This window comes from Amphiprion ocellaris, chromosome 19 (genome assembly GCF_022539595.1).
Source record: "Amphiprion ocellaris isolate individual 3 ecotype Okinawa chromosome 19, ASM2253959v1, whole genome shotgun sequence".
Taxonomy (NCBI): domain Eukaryota; kingdom Metazoa; phylum Chordata; class Actinopteri; family Pomacentridae; genus Amphiprion; species Amphiprion ocellaris.
In genome coordinates this window covers 6,348,949-6,366,807 of record NC_072784.1, presented here as the reverse complement: position 1 = coordinate 6,366,807, position 17,859 = coordinate 6,348,949, and the positions used below count along the sequence as shown (strand labels likewise).

General features: G+C 39.3%; 1 protein-coding gene across 5 annotated transcripts in view; it reads left to right on the top strand.

Moving 5' to 3' along the window:
• LOC111568805 (myosin-10-like) overlaps positions 1-17,859 on the top strand; it is a 67,644-nt gene that overhangs the window by 45,494 nt on the left and 4,291 nt on the right. For 3 of the 5 annotated variants that reach the window (XM_055005246.1, XM_055005244.1, XM_055005245.1), the window contains 23 exons: positions 1,873-1,987; positions 2,766-2,828; positions 5,017-5,210; positions 5,397-5,518; positions 6,036-6,105; positions 6,273-6,433; positions 6,568-6,676; positions 6,804-6,935; positions 7,031-7,237; positions 7,383-7,520; positions 7,648-7,771; positions 7,888-8,059; positions 10,032-10,244; positions 10,322-10,466; positions 10,583-10,789; positions 12,023-12,127; positions 12,219-12,371; positions 12,462-12,710; positions 13,284-13,496; positions 13,624-13,836; positions 13,933-14,094; positions 14,176-14,304; positions 14,571-14,659. In XM_055005246.1, the coding sequence (XP_054861221.1) occupies positions 1,873-1,987; positions 2,766-2,828; positions 5,017-5,210; positions 5,397-5,518; positions 6,036-6,105; positions 6,273-6,433; positions 6,568-6,676; positions 6,804-6,935; positions 7,031-7,237; positions 7,383-7,520; positions 7,648-7,771; positions 7,888-8,059; positions 10,032-10,244; positions 10,322-10,466; positions 10,583-10,789; positions 12,023-12,127; positions 12,219-12,371; positions 12,462-12,710; positions 13,284-13,496; positions 13,624-13,836; positions 13,933-14,094; positions 14,176-14,304; positions 14,571-14,659 (3,485 nt within the window). The remainder of the gene's footprint in view (positions 1-1,872; positions 1,988-2,765; positions 2,829-5,016; positions 5,211-5,396; positions 5,519-6,035; positions 6,106-6,272; positions 6,434-6,567; positions 6,677-6,803; positions 6,936-7,030; positions 7,238-7,382; positions 7,521-7,647; positions 7,772-7,887; positions 8,060-10,031; positions 10,245-10,321; positions 10,467-10,582; positions 10,790-12,022; positions 12,128-12,218; positions 12,372-12,461; positions 12,711-13,283; positions 13,497-13,623; positions 13,837-13,932; positions 14,095-14,175; positions 14,305-14,570; positions 14,660-17,859) is intronic. The other 2 variants (XM_055005248.1, XM_055005247.1) reach the window with 1 other exon arrangement.

Here is a 17,859-nt window from a genome sequence, read left to right as displayed (position 1 = left end):
GGATTTTTCTATGTTCTGTGTTTTCTTTATGCAACAACTCTGTTTCTGGCTTGTGTTTCTCTGAGACACATACTTTGCTCCTCTGAAGGCACAGTTCACCAGGTCAGTACGTAAAAACAATAGCCCAGTTGTATTACTGCGGCTGTAGGAAACCCACATCTGGTTCACATTCGTGTGACACTGAATCTTTGATGCCCGGTTGTTATGTAACAGTGGTTTTCAACTTTCACCTTTGAGTGGTGATCTGCCATTTGTAAAGAGAAAGTGATCCTCACAGCATTTCAGAGAAGGAGCTTGTCAGTCGTAGGATGAAATCTGATATCATGACCAGAGTGATAGTTTAATTATGGTTTGCCTGTCTCGTTTTCCTCTAATGCACATGTTTATGACCACGGTGAAGACCATCAGTCAGCCATGTGTAAACATCAGTCCTAGACCTGATCCTTAACATGACTAACAGGTGGAAAACTCAGACTCAGCCAGATATTAACATCCAGCATTCAATACTGGATCCAGAATTAAGATTGAATTTCACCAAATAAATCCTGCATGACACAGCGATACTGAAGAGGGAAATAAGATGTGAATTTGCTTTTCCAGGATCTGATTAAACCCTTATGCAGATCCTACATTCTTGTCTCAGGTTGCTGACCGTGTCATTTACTTATTATGTTCTGCTCTAATCCAATACTCTTCATAGTCTGTCAGATGTTTGAAAAACACATACAAGTCATCATCATGTTTCAGAGACTAATCCTAACCCAACACTCTGTGGCCGGGAGTCCTGAGTGTGCTGCCAATCAAATACAATGTGCAAATAATATAAAGCTCTTACTTTAGCCCTTGTGTAATTAACAAAAGATTGAGATGTAATCCAACTGAAATTCTTGTCACGTCAGTATTGCATGGAGGTATTTCCTGTGAGTCGCTGAACTTTTTACCACTCATTGTGTGGTCTGAGATAGCACATAGAGCACATCTGGTGCTGCATGGAGGCTGAAACAACTGCAGAGTGGTATTTGGAAACAGTACTGGTGCCAGTTCTAGCTGTCATTTTAGATGTACTGCATGGACTGTTGCAGACAGGTGAAGCAACAGACCAGGGACTGAAAACCAATCCTCTGAATTTGTATTATATAAGCGCTTTATTTTTTAAACTGTCAATGCTCTGATATAGCAGTGAAGAAGGGAAAGACAAAAGATGGCTTATAGGAAAGTTAGCATTTAATTTCTGATAACGTCAATGACCTATTTTTATGGAAGACTGGCAGAATAAAATGTTTAGATTAAAGTTAACCACCTTACTTCAATTGGAAACTTTTTTTTTGTTTTATAAAGGCACATACATCATCTGATATTTCACACACACACACACACACACAAATAAATACATTTACACACATAAATAATAATAAATTAGAATAAAGTCATGATCTAATCTTGTTACACGTTAAATAAAGATGATATTTGCTGGGAGAACGCTTGGTCTTTGTTCATACATATTTTCTTTAGTTTTTCATTGAGGTTTGCATCTAATATGTTGAATTGAAACTATTAAACATTGCATTGAATAATTTTTACGTTGCTATTAATGATATTTCCATCGCCAGAACATGTCCTCATCATTATGGCCTGCCTGAATTGTTTTGCTTTTCTTCTGTTCAACTGCCAAACTTTCTGTAACGCAATTATAAGAGGTGTTTTTACCTATTTGGATCACTGACCTGACAGTATTACCATTTTTTGCCAAGTGTTGGGATTTTCTCATTCATGAAATTGCAGCTGTAGATTTTTAAGAGGAACAGAAACATGGTCGAACATTTTGTTGTGCGACAGCTGAAATAATGCTGTCGAATCCTTGTGTTTCTTTAGGTGGACTATAAAGCCGATGAATGGCTTATGAAGAACATGGATCCTCTGAATGACAATGTCGCAACGCTGCTGCACCAGTCAACCGACAAGTTTGTGGCTGAGCTTTGGAAAGATGGTGAGTCTTCTATTGTAGCGGCTCATTAAGACTTCAGATGTACAAAAATGTATTGAGATATATAACTATCTATTGTGTAAACATCTTGCAGTTATCTGTATCAATCTAGACAGATGTTGCACGTCATACCATGAGTTTTTATCTCACAGAGTGGAGTTTACAGCAATGAATCTCACATTTGATGAAGGCAAATACAGTTTCTATCCTCTCACTAAATCAGTCAGAGCTGCTGCTTTATGGTTTATCTAATGTGGGATGAGTTTTGCCAGTAAAAACATGCAGTAGAAGTGAGGTGAAACCCAAGAGCTGAATGATGAATTTATTATTAATACTGCATATACTCCTCCAGTGAATGCCCTTTTAATGTCAGTCAGATGGTAGCCGTGGCCCTCATGATCATTATTTTGATTTGACATTCTTCAGAAGTCATTGACTAGTCATATAGAAAGGGAAATGGTTGTGTAACACTTTGACCTTATCAAAAAGCTAATAAGGAAGCTGAGAAGCCTGGGAAGCTATAATAACACAACATAATTTTTAAATGATAGCATGGCTTTGATAATATACATGTACTGTAGCACTGCAGTGGATGAACTCACATTTACTCTGCAGTCCTTTTTAACTCTAATCTGTGCTGTAAAAATGTCTGTTTGTGTGAGTATGAATCGATGAATTGTGTGTGTGTGTGTGTGTGTGTGTGTGTGTGTTTGCATGCCTACTTTCTTTTTCTCTCTTACTCTCCTGTCTTCTTTCTCTGTCTGTGTCTCTGTTGCTGTAGACATTCAGACGTTTCAGAGAGCCTCTTTCTATGACAATGTGTCTGGGCTCCATGAAGCTCCAGGTGAATGATGGTAACACTCTGTGTACCACTGGCTGCTTCTCATCCTCTGCACTGGAGGGCTCATTGGTTCCCTGTACTGTCATGGCTGCACTGTGCACCCGTCTAAAAGCTCCCCTGTGGCTTTGCATGGCTCAGCTCCAGTTGTATTTAATACTTCTGATACTAAAAATGTTCCGTCTTCTGTTAATGCTGGTGGCCTACTGCCGCTAGAATTATTCTGACAACTTTTGCTTGAATGTCAAGCCAGGTAAGGCCTGTCTTTTTGTAATTGTGAACTGAAATCACACAATGAAAAGTATTGTATAGAATATAGAATATGCATATTTGGAAGGTACGTCTCCACATCCAAAGGGCAAATAGCCTCAGGCCACTCAATCCATATTACTCCTGAAGATAGTCCCAAACCATGGAAACGTTTCTGCAAAAAATATTTCAGTTGCTGTGTAATCATTTTCGTATTCAGCAGACCTTATCAGAACTAACGAGGTGGAATGAAATAGCAGCGTCCAAACTAATTTTAGGATGATCACTGAACCCAGAATTGATTTAACTTCCTGATTACTTTGTGCAGACAGAATGGAATATCTGGGAAACCTGCAGGCCAGATATCTCATCCAATTAATCATTTTCATTAGATGATGAACTGTCATTCAAATGGAGGTCTTACAGAAAATAATAAGGCCGTCTAAATTTCTCATCTAGTTAATCAGAAATGTGAGCAACATTAAATAAGTAAAAAGCTTCAAAATTTCCTAGGATGTTTTTATAAACTTAAGAATAGAAGGGGGGTTTATTACATCAGTGAATAGTTATTTTAGCTTTATTATGCATTGTTAATGAACTGTTTAGTCTGCTGTGTCATTTTTACTGTGTCTGGTTGGTTTCACTCTATTTACTCACAAAGGTATAGTGTATGTAAAGTAAAGGCTGGGAAGCTCAAAACTTTTAGCAGATAAACATGGATGTAAAGAATCTTTAAAAATCTGCTCTGTAGATGTTTGATGAGGAAGGAAGTGCTGATTGAGACATTTGTTTGAGGTCAAGGACACAAATGATACAGTATGTTGGACATCTGAACACAACTGAGCTTCTTTAAGTTTATTTTATTTTTTACATTTGTCTTTCTTAGATAGTTGATAGTGGAGTAGCAAGACATTTAAGCTCAATGTGAATGTAACAAAGGGCTACTGGGTCTCCCAGATGCACCTAAATAAAGAAATTTTTAGATTCATTGATTCAAATTAATCACAAATGTTTAATTGACATTAATATATTAGACCTAACAAGATATTTTTTTTTAAATCATAGAATAATTATATGTTACTATTCATTAGGTTTGCTATACGTTGGCTGGTTCTGTTAGATTTGATAAAATAATTGATTATAAATTGCTTTTGTCTTAGCCATGTCCTACTGTGCACTAGGTTACATATTTAAACAATTATGTCAGTGTCCTGGTTGTATGAAGTGTAATACTGCTGATTGGTGGGCTCAAATCAGGTAGATCCTGACTCACAAGGATTCAAGAATAAAGGACTGTTTAGCAGTGGGTTAACTAAGAGAAACCAGCTGTTGGCAAAGCGTTAACCTGTGTTAAAGGTAGAGTCAGTATTTGTAATCCAGTTCACTTGGATATCTCTTCATGGTTCACCAGCTGACCGCTCTGTGTGTGAGCTGAAAAGAAATCAGTGTTCATACACAGCCTGGCTCAGTCTGATCCACACAGCGTTATTCCAGTGTGTCCTGCATGCATTCATGCTCATGCACAAGACAGGAGGAAAAAGGGCAGTGAAAGCGGAGGGACGGTGAATCTGCCTCATGCCAACTTCCTAACTCACTGGATATCGACGGTTTCTATCCAGAATAACAGACTCTACCTTTAATGCTGCCTGGAAAATCAAACTAACTGACGGTTTTCAGTCTCAGCTGGTTACACTGTTGTCTGTCTTCATGCTTTATCACAAAAACAGAAAAGAGCAAACCCTGCTCAGCTGATTACATCAAGCTTTATTGGCAGTTTTCACATTTGATTAAACACCGATAAAAGGCTCCCTTTCTTGGATTTTCTCTTTTCTATCTTCATGAAAGAATTCTTTATGCACTCTGACAGTAAAACCAGTATTGGAGAAGTCATTTCAGTAATTCATGTAACCCTCCGCTACCATTACCCTCCATTTTTCTTTCCCAGTTGACCGGATTGTGGGTCTGGACCAGGTTGCAGGCATGAATGAGACAGCGTTTGGTGCTGCCTACAAGACCAAGAAGGGCATGTTCCGCACCGTGGGGCAGCTGTACAAGGAGCAGTTATCCAAACTGATGGCCACGCTGAGGAACACCAATCCCAACTTTGTCCGCTGTATCATCCCTAACCATGAAAAAAGGGTGAGTCTCAAGATCTGATCCACAACATCTGTTGATCAAACAAGCATAGCTTTGTTTGATGAGATGCACTTGGATTGAATGTCGTTACCACAAATGATGTCAGTTGAACCCAGATTAAAATAGAGGCTATTCAAGTTCAAGAAAAGTGTACTTGCTTATACAGTGTACTTCTCCCTCCTCACCCAGGCTGGTAAACTGGACCCCCACCTGGTTCTGGACCAGTTGAGGTGTAATGGTGTGCTGGAGGGGATCCGTATCTGCAGACAGGGCTTCCCCAACCGCATCGTCTTCCAGGAATTCAGACAGAGGTATTGTGTTACCTCCGATTGAGATTTTCATCATCATGTTTCCTTCTGTGATTTGGCAGTTCATAGCTTTCCTAGTTTGATATAAAACACCACAATACACATTTTATCAAATGAAATTGCCTTAAATACGTGTTCATCACTGTCATGCATAGACAAACCTTACAGAGATGTGATGTAAAAGTGTTTTTTAATCTACATGACATGATATATGACTCTTAGAAGCCTACTGCTGTTCTTCTGCATCAACAGTTGGTCTGATGTCACTCATGCTTTTTACTTTCTATCCTCTCTGTGAAGTTGTTTGCTCTCTGTAGTTTCTTCCTGTCATTCATGAAAGACCTCAGCCACTTCTTTCTCTCTCTTTCTACTTCTTACATTTTCTTCCAGTACAGTTTCACAGTGTTCCCACGACTCTCTGTCCTGACAGTATGCTTTTTTTTTCTTTTTTTACTTTCTTTTTTCTTCTTATATATTTTCTTCAATCTTATTTATTCTGACAGTATGCTTCTGTATCTAGGTATGAGATCCTCACTCCAAACGCTATTCCCAAGGGTTTCATGGATGGCAAGCAGGCCTGCGAGAGAATGGTAAACACCAACTCACATTCAAAAAGTTTGTCTTTGCAAGCAGGGCACTGAGAATTAAGAGTCTCTTTGTTATTGAAATCGTAATATTGATACAGAAAATAGATTTTGTAAATGATCTACTCCCACATCAGCCACATCTTCCTTGTGTCTCCCTTTTTTTGGGGTAGATCAAAGCATTGGAGTTGGACGGAAATCTCTTCCGTATCGGCCAGAGTAAGATCTTCTTCAGGGCTGGAGTCCTGGCTCACTTAGAAGAAGAGAGGGACCTGAAGATCACCGACATCATCATTTACTTCCAGGCCGTCTGTCGAGGATATCTGGCACGCAAGTAAGGCTTTACATGCATCTAAGACCTGCTGAACCCCTACTAGAGACATTTCTATAAACTTGATCACAAAATGTAGATTTTAGCATTGTCCCACTCAGTCTTCGTTCTCTTCTTCTCTGCATGTAATGTTTTAGGGCCTTTGCTAAGAAGCAGCAGCAGCTCAGCGCACTAAAGGTTCTTCAGAGAAACTGTGCCGCCTACTTGAAGCTGCGTCACTGGCAGTGGTGGAGACTCTTCACTAAGGTGTGTTGTTGTTTCTATTGAGTCTCTTACCGTCTTCCAGAAATGAGGTCCAAGAGGACAAATGATATTTCTAAATCTAGAGAATAGTCTGTAGTCACTGATGCTGAGGGCCTGTGTCTCTTTACAGGTGAAGCCCCTGCTGCAGGTGACCAGGCAGGAGGAGGAGATGCAGGCTAAAGATGAGGAGCTGGTCAAAGTGAAGGAGAAGCAGATGAAGGTGGAGGGAGAGCTGGTGGAGATGGAGAGGAAACATCAGCAGGTTCGTTACAACCACAGCAACACTCAGCATTAGTATCAAAAAGTACCACATTATACTGAATGCATAACTGAGGTGTTAACATTATTTATGTGTAGTTAATGGAAGAGAAGAACATCCTAGCAGAGCAGCTGCAGGCGGAGACAGAGCTGTTTGCAGAGGCTGAGGAGATGAGAGCTCGCCTGGCTTCCAAAAAGCAAGAGCTGGAGGAGATTCTGCATGACCTGGAGTCCAGACTGGAAGAGGAAGAAGAGAGGACCCAAGGCCTGCAGACCGAGAAGAAAAAGATGCAGTCCCATATCCAGGTATTTGGACACTCATGTGACATCTAACTACCGGATGCTAAAAAAAACTATTGTTGAAACAGCTTCAAAAAATGTAAATGAACTTACACAGTACAACAATGTGTTTGCTAATTATGCTTCTGTGATAAAATGCTTGTGTGTGTAGGATCTGGAAGAACAGCTGGATGAAGAAGAGGCTGCCAGACAGAAGCTGCAGCTGGAGAAAGTGACAGCTGAAGCTAAAATGAAGAAATACGAAGAGGACATTTTGCTACTAGAGGACCAGAACTCTAAGTTTCACAAGGTGAGATGGAGAAGGCTCTAAAAGTCTGCATTATAAGGGCGTTGAACTCAATGTAGAATTTTGAAATGGAAATTTCTGACGAGGCTAGCTGTGTGCTAACTTTCTTGTATCTTTCTTCACTCATTAGGAGAAGAAGCTGTTTGAGGACAGAATCAATGAGGTGACTTCCATGCTAGCTGAAGAGGAAGAGAAGGCAAAGAACCTGGGCAAGGTCAAGAACAAGCAGGAGATGATGATGGTCGATCTGGAGGGTAATAGAGTGAATAAAAATACAGCATTCTTACAGCAGTAGAAGAGAATAGACTTAAATAAACAGACATGTTTTGGACTTTTATTATACCATCGTATCCTCTCTTTTCTTATCTAGAGAGACTGAAGAAAGAAGAGAAGACCCGCCAAGAGCTAGAGAAGGCTAAGAGGAAGCTGGATGGAGAGACATCCGACTTTCAGGACCAGATAGGCGAGCTACAATCCCAGATAGAAGAGCTTAAAGGTCAGCTGGGCAAGAAAGAAGAGGAGCAGCAGATGATGCAGGCTAGGTAGGAGAAACTGAAACACACAGTAGAGAATGGAACATCACATAGCAGTACTTGGAAAACCACTTCAACAAAAAATAACATAACTGTGGGAGGTGAATATTGGTTTTACAGTTTTAACCTTCTAAACCCCACAACATGCTGGTGGATCTGAAATTCATGTGATGTTTTAATACATCACCAGAGTTACGGTATTTAGCACCGACAGAGACTGCAAAAATAGAAAGAATCTGTGGGTTTTTGATTGTGTCCTTAAAAAAATCGTCTGTAACATGCATATTCCATCAGGAGAATAAACCAAATCACAGCTTAATATTGCTTTCTTCCTTAGAATTTGCACAAAATAAGCCAGATCTTGTGCAAAAACTAGATACAACCATCAGTTACATTACAAAAATAAATGATAATAAATAAACATACAATACATATACTAGAATATAGGCTATATTGTTAATTTTGTACTTGCATACATCCTGTGCAATATAGACAATATATATAATACTCAGTATTTCTATTCATCAAAAAAATCCATGCAATACCACTGATGTGTGCAATAATGTTATTTTTAGAACTAGTACTTTTACTTTTCATCTTAGCTCATGTAACACTGCAAATTTCCCCACTGTGGGATTAATAAAGGATTATTATTTTTATTATTATCTTGAATAGTCAAATGAATTATTTTCTCTCATATATATATATATATATATATATTTTATGACATTATGACTTTGTTATAGTACACAAAAGTTCTCTCTGCTTTTAGCCATGGTTGTGGTGTTTCCATAGCCTTTAAACTGCAGTGAAAAATGAGCGCACGGTAAGCAAAAATGACTCCCAAGCTGCTTGACATTCACAGGGATTTAACTTTAAGTCACTTAGATTCTGCCTCTTGATGTTCGTCAGTGTGAGATGAGTGCTGCATGACGTCACGGAACAGTCCTAACCTTTAACACTGCTTCAAGATACGTTCACACCAACCATTTTATACGGAACATTTTATTGGACTGACAACAGTCCAGACAAGAGTACGGCACTGATCTTATTATCTCGTAAAAAATAGCCAGGATAATTCTCTTGTTGTTGGGCTGCTTTGTAACCTGGTGCTGGCTGCTATTTACTCGCTGATTCTCACTGCATCGGAATGTGTTTACAGTGTGTGACCGCATGATTGGTGAACATATTATTTGTGTGGCATTAATGGCCATTGGTAAATGTGAGATCATGCCCAAGCATAAGAGCCTCTGTCAAGAGAAAACCGGAAGGAATCAACAGCTTTATGGAAACAATGATTTTGCCTTTGCTGCCACCCAGTGGAGTCTTTACACAACAGCTTTTGTTTGTTTTTTTAAGAGCAGCAACTGTGAAAAACATTAAAAAACATAATCATGAGAACTTCTTACATACATTTTATATAAAATGAATAAATAATTGGACTTTTCCAAGTGTTTTTGAAGTAATTCAGACTGCATCTCACTTTTAATAGAACTTAAGATATGATCTTCATTCATCCTGGAGGAAATTATTTTGCCAGAGTTCAATACAATAAACAAAGGTTAATGGGATATACACACTTACACAGAGGTTACTAGTAAAATAGAAATAACAAAGAATACAAAGTACAAAATGCAAATTTCTAAAAATGTTTGTGTGAGGTGTCTCAATGTGTGAAGTGTCTAGAAAAAATAAGAATTAAAATAAATAAGAAAAATAAAATAATATAAGTACAGATGTAAACTGTTTACTAATACTAATAACAAGAAAGATTAACAGAAAATGAACTGAAGTCAGAGTAAACAGATGTATTGCACTAGATGGTCATATTTTATTTCATGACCAAATATGGTCATACTTGGTTGTATTTTTCCAAAGCCATTCATATATTCTGATGTTATGATGATATAACCACAATGGTCTGGTCACTTTCCTTTTAAGATGTTGTTACATGTTCTTCAATGTTTTCCATGTGTAACAGGGGTGAAGAAGAGGTCAGCCACAAGAACAATGCTCTGAAACAGGTCAGGGAGCTGCAGGCCCAGCTCTCTGAGCTGCAGGAGGACCTCGAGTCGGAGAAACAGGCCAGGAACAAAGCTGAGAAACTCAAGAGGGACTTGAGTGAAGAACTTGAAGCCCTCAAGACTGAACTGGAAGACACTCTCGATACAACTGCAGCCCAGCAGGAACTTAGGTACTGTAATTTACCTTCTATTCATCCTTAGCATAGATAATGGGGCTTTTTGCAAACCTTGTCACTCTTCTCTGTAGGACCAAGCGTGAACAGGAGGTCGCAGAGCTGAAGAAAGCCATTGAGGAGGAGACTAAAAACCATGAGGCTCAGATCCAGGAGATGCGACAGAGGCACGGCACTGCCTTGGAGGAGCTGTCTGAACAGCTCGAACAGGCCAAGAGGGTAAACTGACCTTCTCATCAACAACACAGTCTAATATCACAGCTGTGTCAAATCCACCAAACAAAACATGGCATTGTGTGTTTAATGGAACTAATGTTTGTGCTGATTATGTTTAGTTCAAGGCTAACCTGGAAAAGACCAAACAGAGCCAGGAGACTGCTAACAAGGAGCTGGCCAGCGAGGTCAAGAGTCTGCAGCAGGCGAAGACGGAGTCCGAGCACAAGAGGAAGAAGCTGGAGGCTCAGCTGCAGGAGTTCATGGCCAGGGTCACCGAGGGAGAGAGGACCAAGGGAGAACTGGCTGACCGCTCACACAAACTGCAGGTGAGGGGTGCAGGTGTAAACTACAGCGGTGTACTATAAAGTGACTTTATTTTGTTAGCCACTGTCACAAAGGTGGTTGTCTAAACATGTATCAATTATTTTTAGCTATATCATCCATTTATCCAACTTTTTAAAATATATATATATTTTACATTTGTCCATTCTTCTTCTTATTAAGATTATTATTATTATTATTTAATTCCTTTAACATGAGGTATTTTAGCATTTATCAATCACTTTTAGGTAGCTATTTCATCCAGTAGCCATTTCATCCATTTTAGCGAGCTAAACATTTATCCACGACTTCGAGCTATTTCGACCATTTACCCATTACTTTTTAGCTCAATATTTTTACATTTACCCATTACTTTTAGCTAACTATTTTACTCCTTACCTTCAGCTAACTATTTTGACCATTTATCCATGACTTTTAGTGAATTATTTTCAGATTTATCCATTATTTTTGGATATCTATTCAACGACATCGATTTCTTTAAGCTAAATATTTTTCCTTTCATCCCTTATTTTTTTGCAGTTGTATCCACTTCTGCATTGCTTTTAGCTGTCTTAACATTTATCCATTACCTTTAGCTCACTATTTCATCCATTTATACCTTCATTATACCTTCAACCAGTATAGTTTTCCTAACATTACTTTTAGCTAACTATCTTGAAATTTATCCATTATTTTTAAGCCCTTTTTTTGTGTGTACGGTACATGCATTCAATGTTTTTCTGCGTGTCCCGATCTGCTGAACAGTCTGCCTGTGCTGCAGGTAAAAGAATACAGATTTGAAAATTGATCAGTCTGTTGGTATTTATGACAGAGAATATGCAAATACACTAATGTCCATTTAATAAGGGTCTCTTCTGCTGCACCAGTATTAAACTGTTTATGTTGTTTTGAACCCAAAAGGTGCCTACACTGAGAAAACATACACTACATATTTTTTTCAAACTTCTTTGGTTTCTGGACAAATGCATGTTCTTCTTAGTTTTGTTGTTTTAATAGAAAATAGTATAGATTATCATAGATTGTAAAACATCCTTCAATCCTAGTTATATCATTTTATTATTTATTATTATTTTTTAACTGTTCATTTACATTTAAGGTTCACTGTGTTTGCATTCTGTTGATTTGATTTCATTCAGAAAAATGTCAGCAAAGTGTGATTGTGTGTCATTTCTGATTTGAAATGTGTTTGATAACCTGGTTTTAACTTCTCCGTACAGACTGAGTTGGACAATGTGTCCACCATGCTGGAAGATGCAGAGAGGAAAGGGATCAAGATGGCCAAAGACGTTGCTGGACTCGAGAGTCAGCTACAGGACACACAGGTAACGTGCAATATCTCAGCACATTAATCACTGAGACAAATTTACAGAATCCAGGCTTTTGAAATAAGTGGACACATTCATTTTTATTTAGGAGCTGCTCCAGGAGGAAACACGTCAAAAGCTAAATCTCAGCAGTCGTATTCGTCAGCTGGAAGAGGAGAAAAATGCTCTGCAGGAGCAGCAGGAGGAGGATGAGGAGGCACGCAAGAATCTAGAGAAGCAGATGTTGACCGTACAGGCTCAGGTAGGACATGTGACCTCCAGTAAACAATGTTTACATTATGTTTGGTTTGATTTTATTCTGAGGATTGTGATGTTGCGTGTGTGTTTGTAGCTGTCAGAGAGCAAGAAAAAGCTTGAGGATGATGTTGGAACAATAGAAGGCCTGGAGGAGGTGAAGAAGAAGCTGCAGAAGGACCTGGAGCTGACCGGCCAGCGTCTGGAAGAGAAGACCATCGCGTTTGAGAAGATGGAGAAGACAAAGACCCGTCTGCAGCAGGAGCTGGATGATCTCACCGTAGACTTGGATCACCAGAGACAGATCGTCTCCAACCTGGAGAAGAAACAGAAGAAGTTTGACCAGGTGAGAACACACTTTTCTGGGGATAGTCTGTTGCATTATGCAAATATTTTCTCCAGAAATTGACTTTATATGGAGTGAATTTGTAAGTTTATCGTGGATATATTTTTAAATATGACACATTAAATCTCTAGTTTTACAGTTAAAGTTGCAGTGTGTGGGATTCAGTGACATCTAGCGGGAAGGTTGTAGATTACAACCAGCTCAATATCTCTCACCTCCTTCTAACCTTCCAAGCATGTAGGAGAACAATAAATGCAGAAGCTTCTCTACAGCCAGTGTTTGGTTTGTCTCTTTTGGGCTACTGTAGAAACATGGCGGTGCATCATGACAGACTCCATAAAACAGAACCTAACCCCCCTCTATAGATATAAAGAGTTCATCCAAAGCTAAAAAACACAGATATTCTTATTTTTAGGCAACTATACTCTAATGAAAACATCATTAGCACTACTATTTCCCATTTATGCACATAGATTTCTCTAAGTCCTACAATTTAGACCTTTAAGAGATTTTAGGAGTTACAGTTTGCACATTTAAATTTCCTAAAATCGTAATCTCCAATCTCCTCCATAGATGTTGGCTGAGGAGAAGAGTATCTCAGCTCGTTATGCTGAGGAGCGCGACCGTGCTGAAGCTGAGGCCAGAGAGAAGGAGACCAAAGCGCTGTCCATGACCAGAGCTCTGGACGAGGCACTGGAGGCCAAAGAGGAGCTGGAGAGGGTCAACAAGCAGCTCCGTGCTGAAATGGAAGATCTGATGAGCTCAAAGGACGACGTGGGCAAAAACGTGAGTGTCACGATTCCACAACAAACTTTTCCCATAGTTTCTTTTAACTTTTCACTGACCCGTTTCTTCTTTTTTTCCATTCATTCATCCCCTCTCCCTATGTTTGAATAACTCTCTAATCTATCAGGTCCACGAGCTGGAGAAGTCCAAACGTACTCTGGAGCAGCAGCTGGAGGAGATGAAGACTCAGCTGGAGGAGCTGGAGGACGAGCTGCAGGCCACGGAGGACGCCAAGCTGCGTCTGGAGGTCAACATGCAGGCCATGAAGGCCCAGTATGAGAGAGACCTCCAGGGCCGCGACGATCAGAACGATGAGAAGAAGAGAGCGCTGGTCAAGCAGGTGCGAAATGAAACTTAACATTCAATTTAACTGAATCAAATAACAACATCAGAACCTTTCCTTAATTTCCACGGTTGTAAATTCTCTTCCTTCCAGGTGCGAGAAATGGAGGCAGAGTTGGAGGACGAGAGGAAGCAGAGAGGTTTGGCTGTAGCTGCTAAAAAGAAGCTGGAGATGGACTTGAAGGACATAGAGGGTCACATAGAAGGAGCCAACAAGGCCCGAGACGAAGCCATCAAACAGCTGCGCAAGTTACAGGTACAGATTTCAGTCTTATGTTTGTATCAGTGACACTTGATGCATTATTCTCCATTGTTACTTTTCTGTTTCCTTCCTCAGGCCCAAATGAAAGACTATCAGAGGGAGTTGGAAGATGCCCGAGCCTCCAGAGATGATATTTTTGCCATTTCTAAGGAAAATGAAAAGAAACTCAAGAGTCTGGAAGCTGAGATCGTACAGCTGCATGAGGTCAGGACCTGATATTGACATTTTGTGATATTTGCTGGGTTGTAGAGTGTTGATTTATTATATTCCCCTCTGCTGTATGATCTCTGGCTTGCTTTTGTTTTAAGTGATGTTTTCAACTGTTTGTTATGCACTTGCTATATGAATGAAGTTGGTTATTATTTATAGTTAATTGTATGTTTTTTATGAGTGCCATAGTGCATCGAATGGTCCCTCTCATAATTAGATGATACGGTACAAAGTGCTGATATCTTTTTTGCGCTCTGCAGGACTTGGCAGCATCTGAGAGAGGTCGGCGCCACGCGGAGCAGGAACGGGACGAGCTGCAGGATGAAATCTCAAACAGCACCTCTGGAAAGTAAGTTCACCTCAGACACCTACCTACAAAGGCATCTCACTGGCAAGTAATTCTTTTAAACACCAGACAGATGGAGATTAATACTTATGGGACACATTTCTTGAGCTAAACATTCTTCTCTTATTTTACATTTTGCTGCAAATCAAATTTTAACTATTTGGTTTCAAAGCAGGATTTTTGAACATATTTTTTGTGCCATAATCAGTAGGCCGAAAGACACGAGCACAGAGGGCAATAAAACGGGTAAAACTGCAGCACAGTGTTGTGAAAAACTATTCAACCTGTGTCTTATTTCTGCAGTTTTTATATTTTCTTTGGATGTTTTGTGATTTCCTGGATGAGTCATCGATATGGTGTTGGAGGAATTTTGGAAGGTTCTTCTTTCACCTCTGGGAAGATTCACTGTTGGTCCAAGTCTTCTCCATTTCTTGATAATGTGTCTCAGTGTGAATCCTTGAAGTCCCAGAGATAAAAATTATAAATATATAAAAGCCATGATAACAATAGGAGTGAAAAATATTATGGTCTAACTGGAAAATAAGAAGCAGCAGAAGCAACAGTGTAAAGTACTTTTTTTTCTCCAGCATTTATTTAATGAGGTTAGTCCCAATGAGATCAGAGAGCTCCTTTACAACAACATCAAAACTTGCTCACATATAACACTTGCACACAGACCAGGTAGACTGTAGTGATTAAACTCATTCATTGTAACAAGGACTTGAAGTTCAGATTGTCGTTTATTCCAAGCGTTAGGTGCAGAAAACCTAAATGTTTTTTTGCTCAGTTCAGATCGTACTTTGGGGATGACAAATTGCAGAGTATCCATAGATCAGAGATTGTGACTTCCATGTTTCCTTGTTAAAAGACAAGACAAATAGGAAGGAACAGTACCTACAATGGTTCTGTTCCTTCCTATTAGTTTTGTCTTTTAACAAGGAAACATGGAAGTCACAATCTCTGATCTATGGATACTCTACTCCACATAATTTAGTGTAAAGATAGCATCCGCCTCTCTCTACAGTGTCAAACACACTGTATAATGAAGTATTCCAATGAAAAAACTATACATCATTTTGCATTTATGCATCTAGCATGCAACATTAATCACAGGACTTCAACCGTTGATGTCACCAAGGCCCCAGGATAAAATTTAAATAGTTTGCGCTGAAGATGAAACTTTTTACCAGTATTTCCAAAAACCCTCTTCCAAAAAAAATTATTTTTACCCCGCTTGGAACGGCGGCGTTATGTGACGATTGGCATAAGTTTGTCTGTGAATCTGTGAATCCGTCTGTCTGTGTGAAACATTACTCAACAATGGACGAACAGATTGGGATGAAATTTTCAGGGGAAGTCAGAAATGACACAAGGACCACATCATAAAATTTTCACAGTGATGCAGCTTAGAGTCTGGATCCATGGCTTTCTGAAGGAGTTCCCATTGCAAGATACAGCTGCCTGCATGGCGTCGCTGTAACCATGACAAGTGAACACTGCATCACTTACCTGCTGACGGTCACATGATCGCGATCCTACTACAAATTGACTGATTTATCAGTTGGAAATGATACAAGGAACAAATGATTAAACTGTGGGGGTGTTTCTGATTCCTGCTGCACAAAACATATTTAGGTCACGCAATGTAGCAAACCCCAGGCTTACAATGGTGAAGCTCCTGATGTTTAACAAAGCCTTTATTTACGTTCAGCCATCAGCCTTATTTTGAACACAAATTCACCTTTCTGTCCTTCACTCATTTCTTGTCTCCATTCAAGCTAAGAGCTTCTAAGTTTAGACACATCCTTTGCTAGACAGCAACAGCGTGGAACCGTTTTCTTTCATCTTTACGTGAATTTTCGGACTTTTCGGCAGCGTTTTTGTCATGTCAAGAAACCGCTTCTGAGATAAACACTTCCTCTGCCGCTGGAATGGTGACAAAATAAAAGCGTGTGACATTAAAAATTTGCCTTCAAAATAAAACCATGGAGGGAACGTTTATTTTAACACTAGCAAAACAAAGGCTTGCCAAAAGTGATGAAATGCTCAGCAGACCTTTATCAGAGTAATTTTCACGCAATTCGATATCCATACATAACATGTACATGCATAACACATGCCTGTGCTCATCACAAGTTCAATTTTTATTAAATATTTCATCCGTCGGAAATGATACGTCAACTGAGAAGCCTTGGCGGAGGACTGTATGAGAGAAAAACTTGAAAAGCACTTAGAGGAGTGCTTTTCTAGTAGTTTAGTATGTCGTCCACAATGTGGGGAAAACGTCATAGTTTAGTATGTCGTCCAAAATGTGACGAAAACGTCATAATTTAGTATGTCGTTCAAAATGTCGCACAAACCGTCATAGTTTAGTATGTCGTCCAAAATCAGACAAAGACGTCATAGTTTAGTATGTCGTCCAAAATGTCAGAAAAACGTCATGGTTTAGTATGTCGTCCAAAATGTCCCACAAAATGTCCCAGTTTAGTATGTCGTCCAAAATCAGACAAAAACGTCATAGTTTAGTATATTGTCCAAAATGTGACAAAAACGTCATAGTTTAGTATGTCGTCCAACAAGTGTGAAGGAGGTTTCCAGGTGGCTCAACTGGTTGAGAGGGTGACTCATGAACAAGACTGCGTCAGAGACACAGGTTCAATTCCAGCTCATGGCCAAAATGTGACAAAAATGTCATACTTTACGATGCCGTTTTTTGCGCCAAAATTCATGATGAATTTTTTTTTCAAAGAAAACCTTTCTGGAGTGTTTTTCACGGCCTCCTTTACATTATTTCATCATACGGCACGTTTTTACAACATGTTCGAAAAATCTCGTTTTTTTTCAACATAGTATAGTAAGGCGTTTTTTTGGCGCCAAAATTCATGATGATTTTTTTTTGCACAGAAAACCTTCCTGGAGTGTTTTTCACGCCCTCCTGTACATTATTTCATCATATGGCACGTTTTTACAACATGGTCGAAAAATCTCGTTTTTTTTCGACATAGTATAGTAAGGCGTTTTTTTGGCGCCAAAATTCATGATGATTTTTTTTTGCACAGAAAACCTTCCTGGAGTGTTTTTCACGCCCTCCTGTACATTATTTCATCATATGGCACGTTTTTACAACATGGTCGAAAAATCTCGTTTTTTTTCGACATAGTATAGTAAGGCGTTTTTTTGGCGCCAAAATTCATGATGATTTT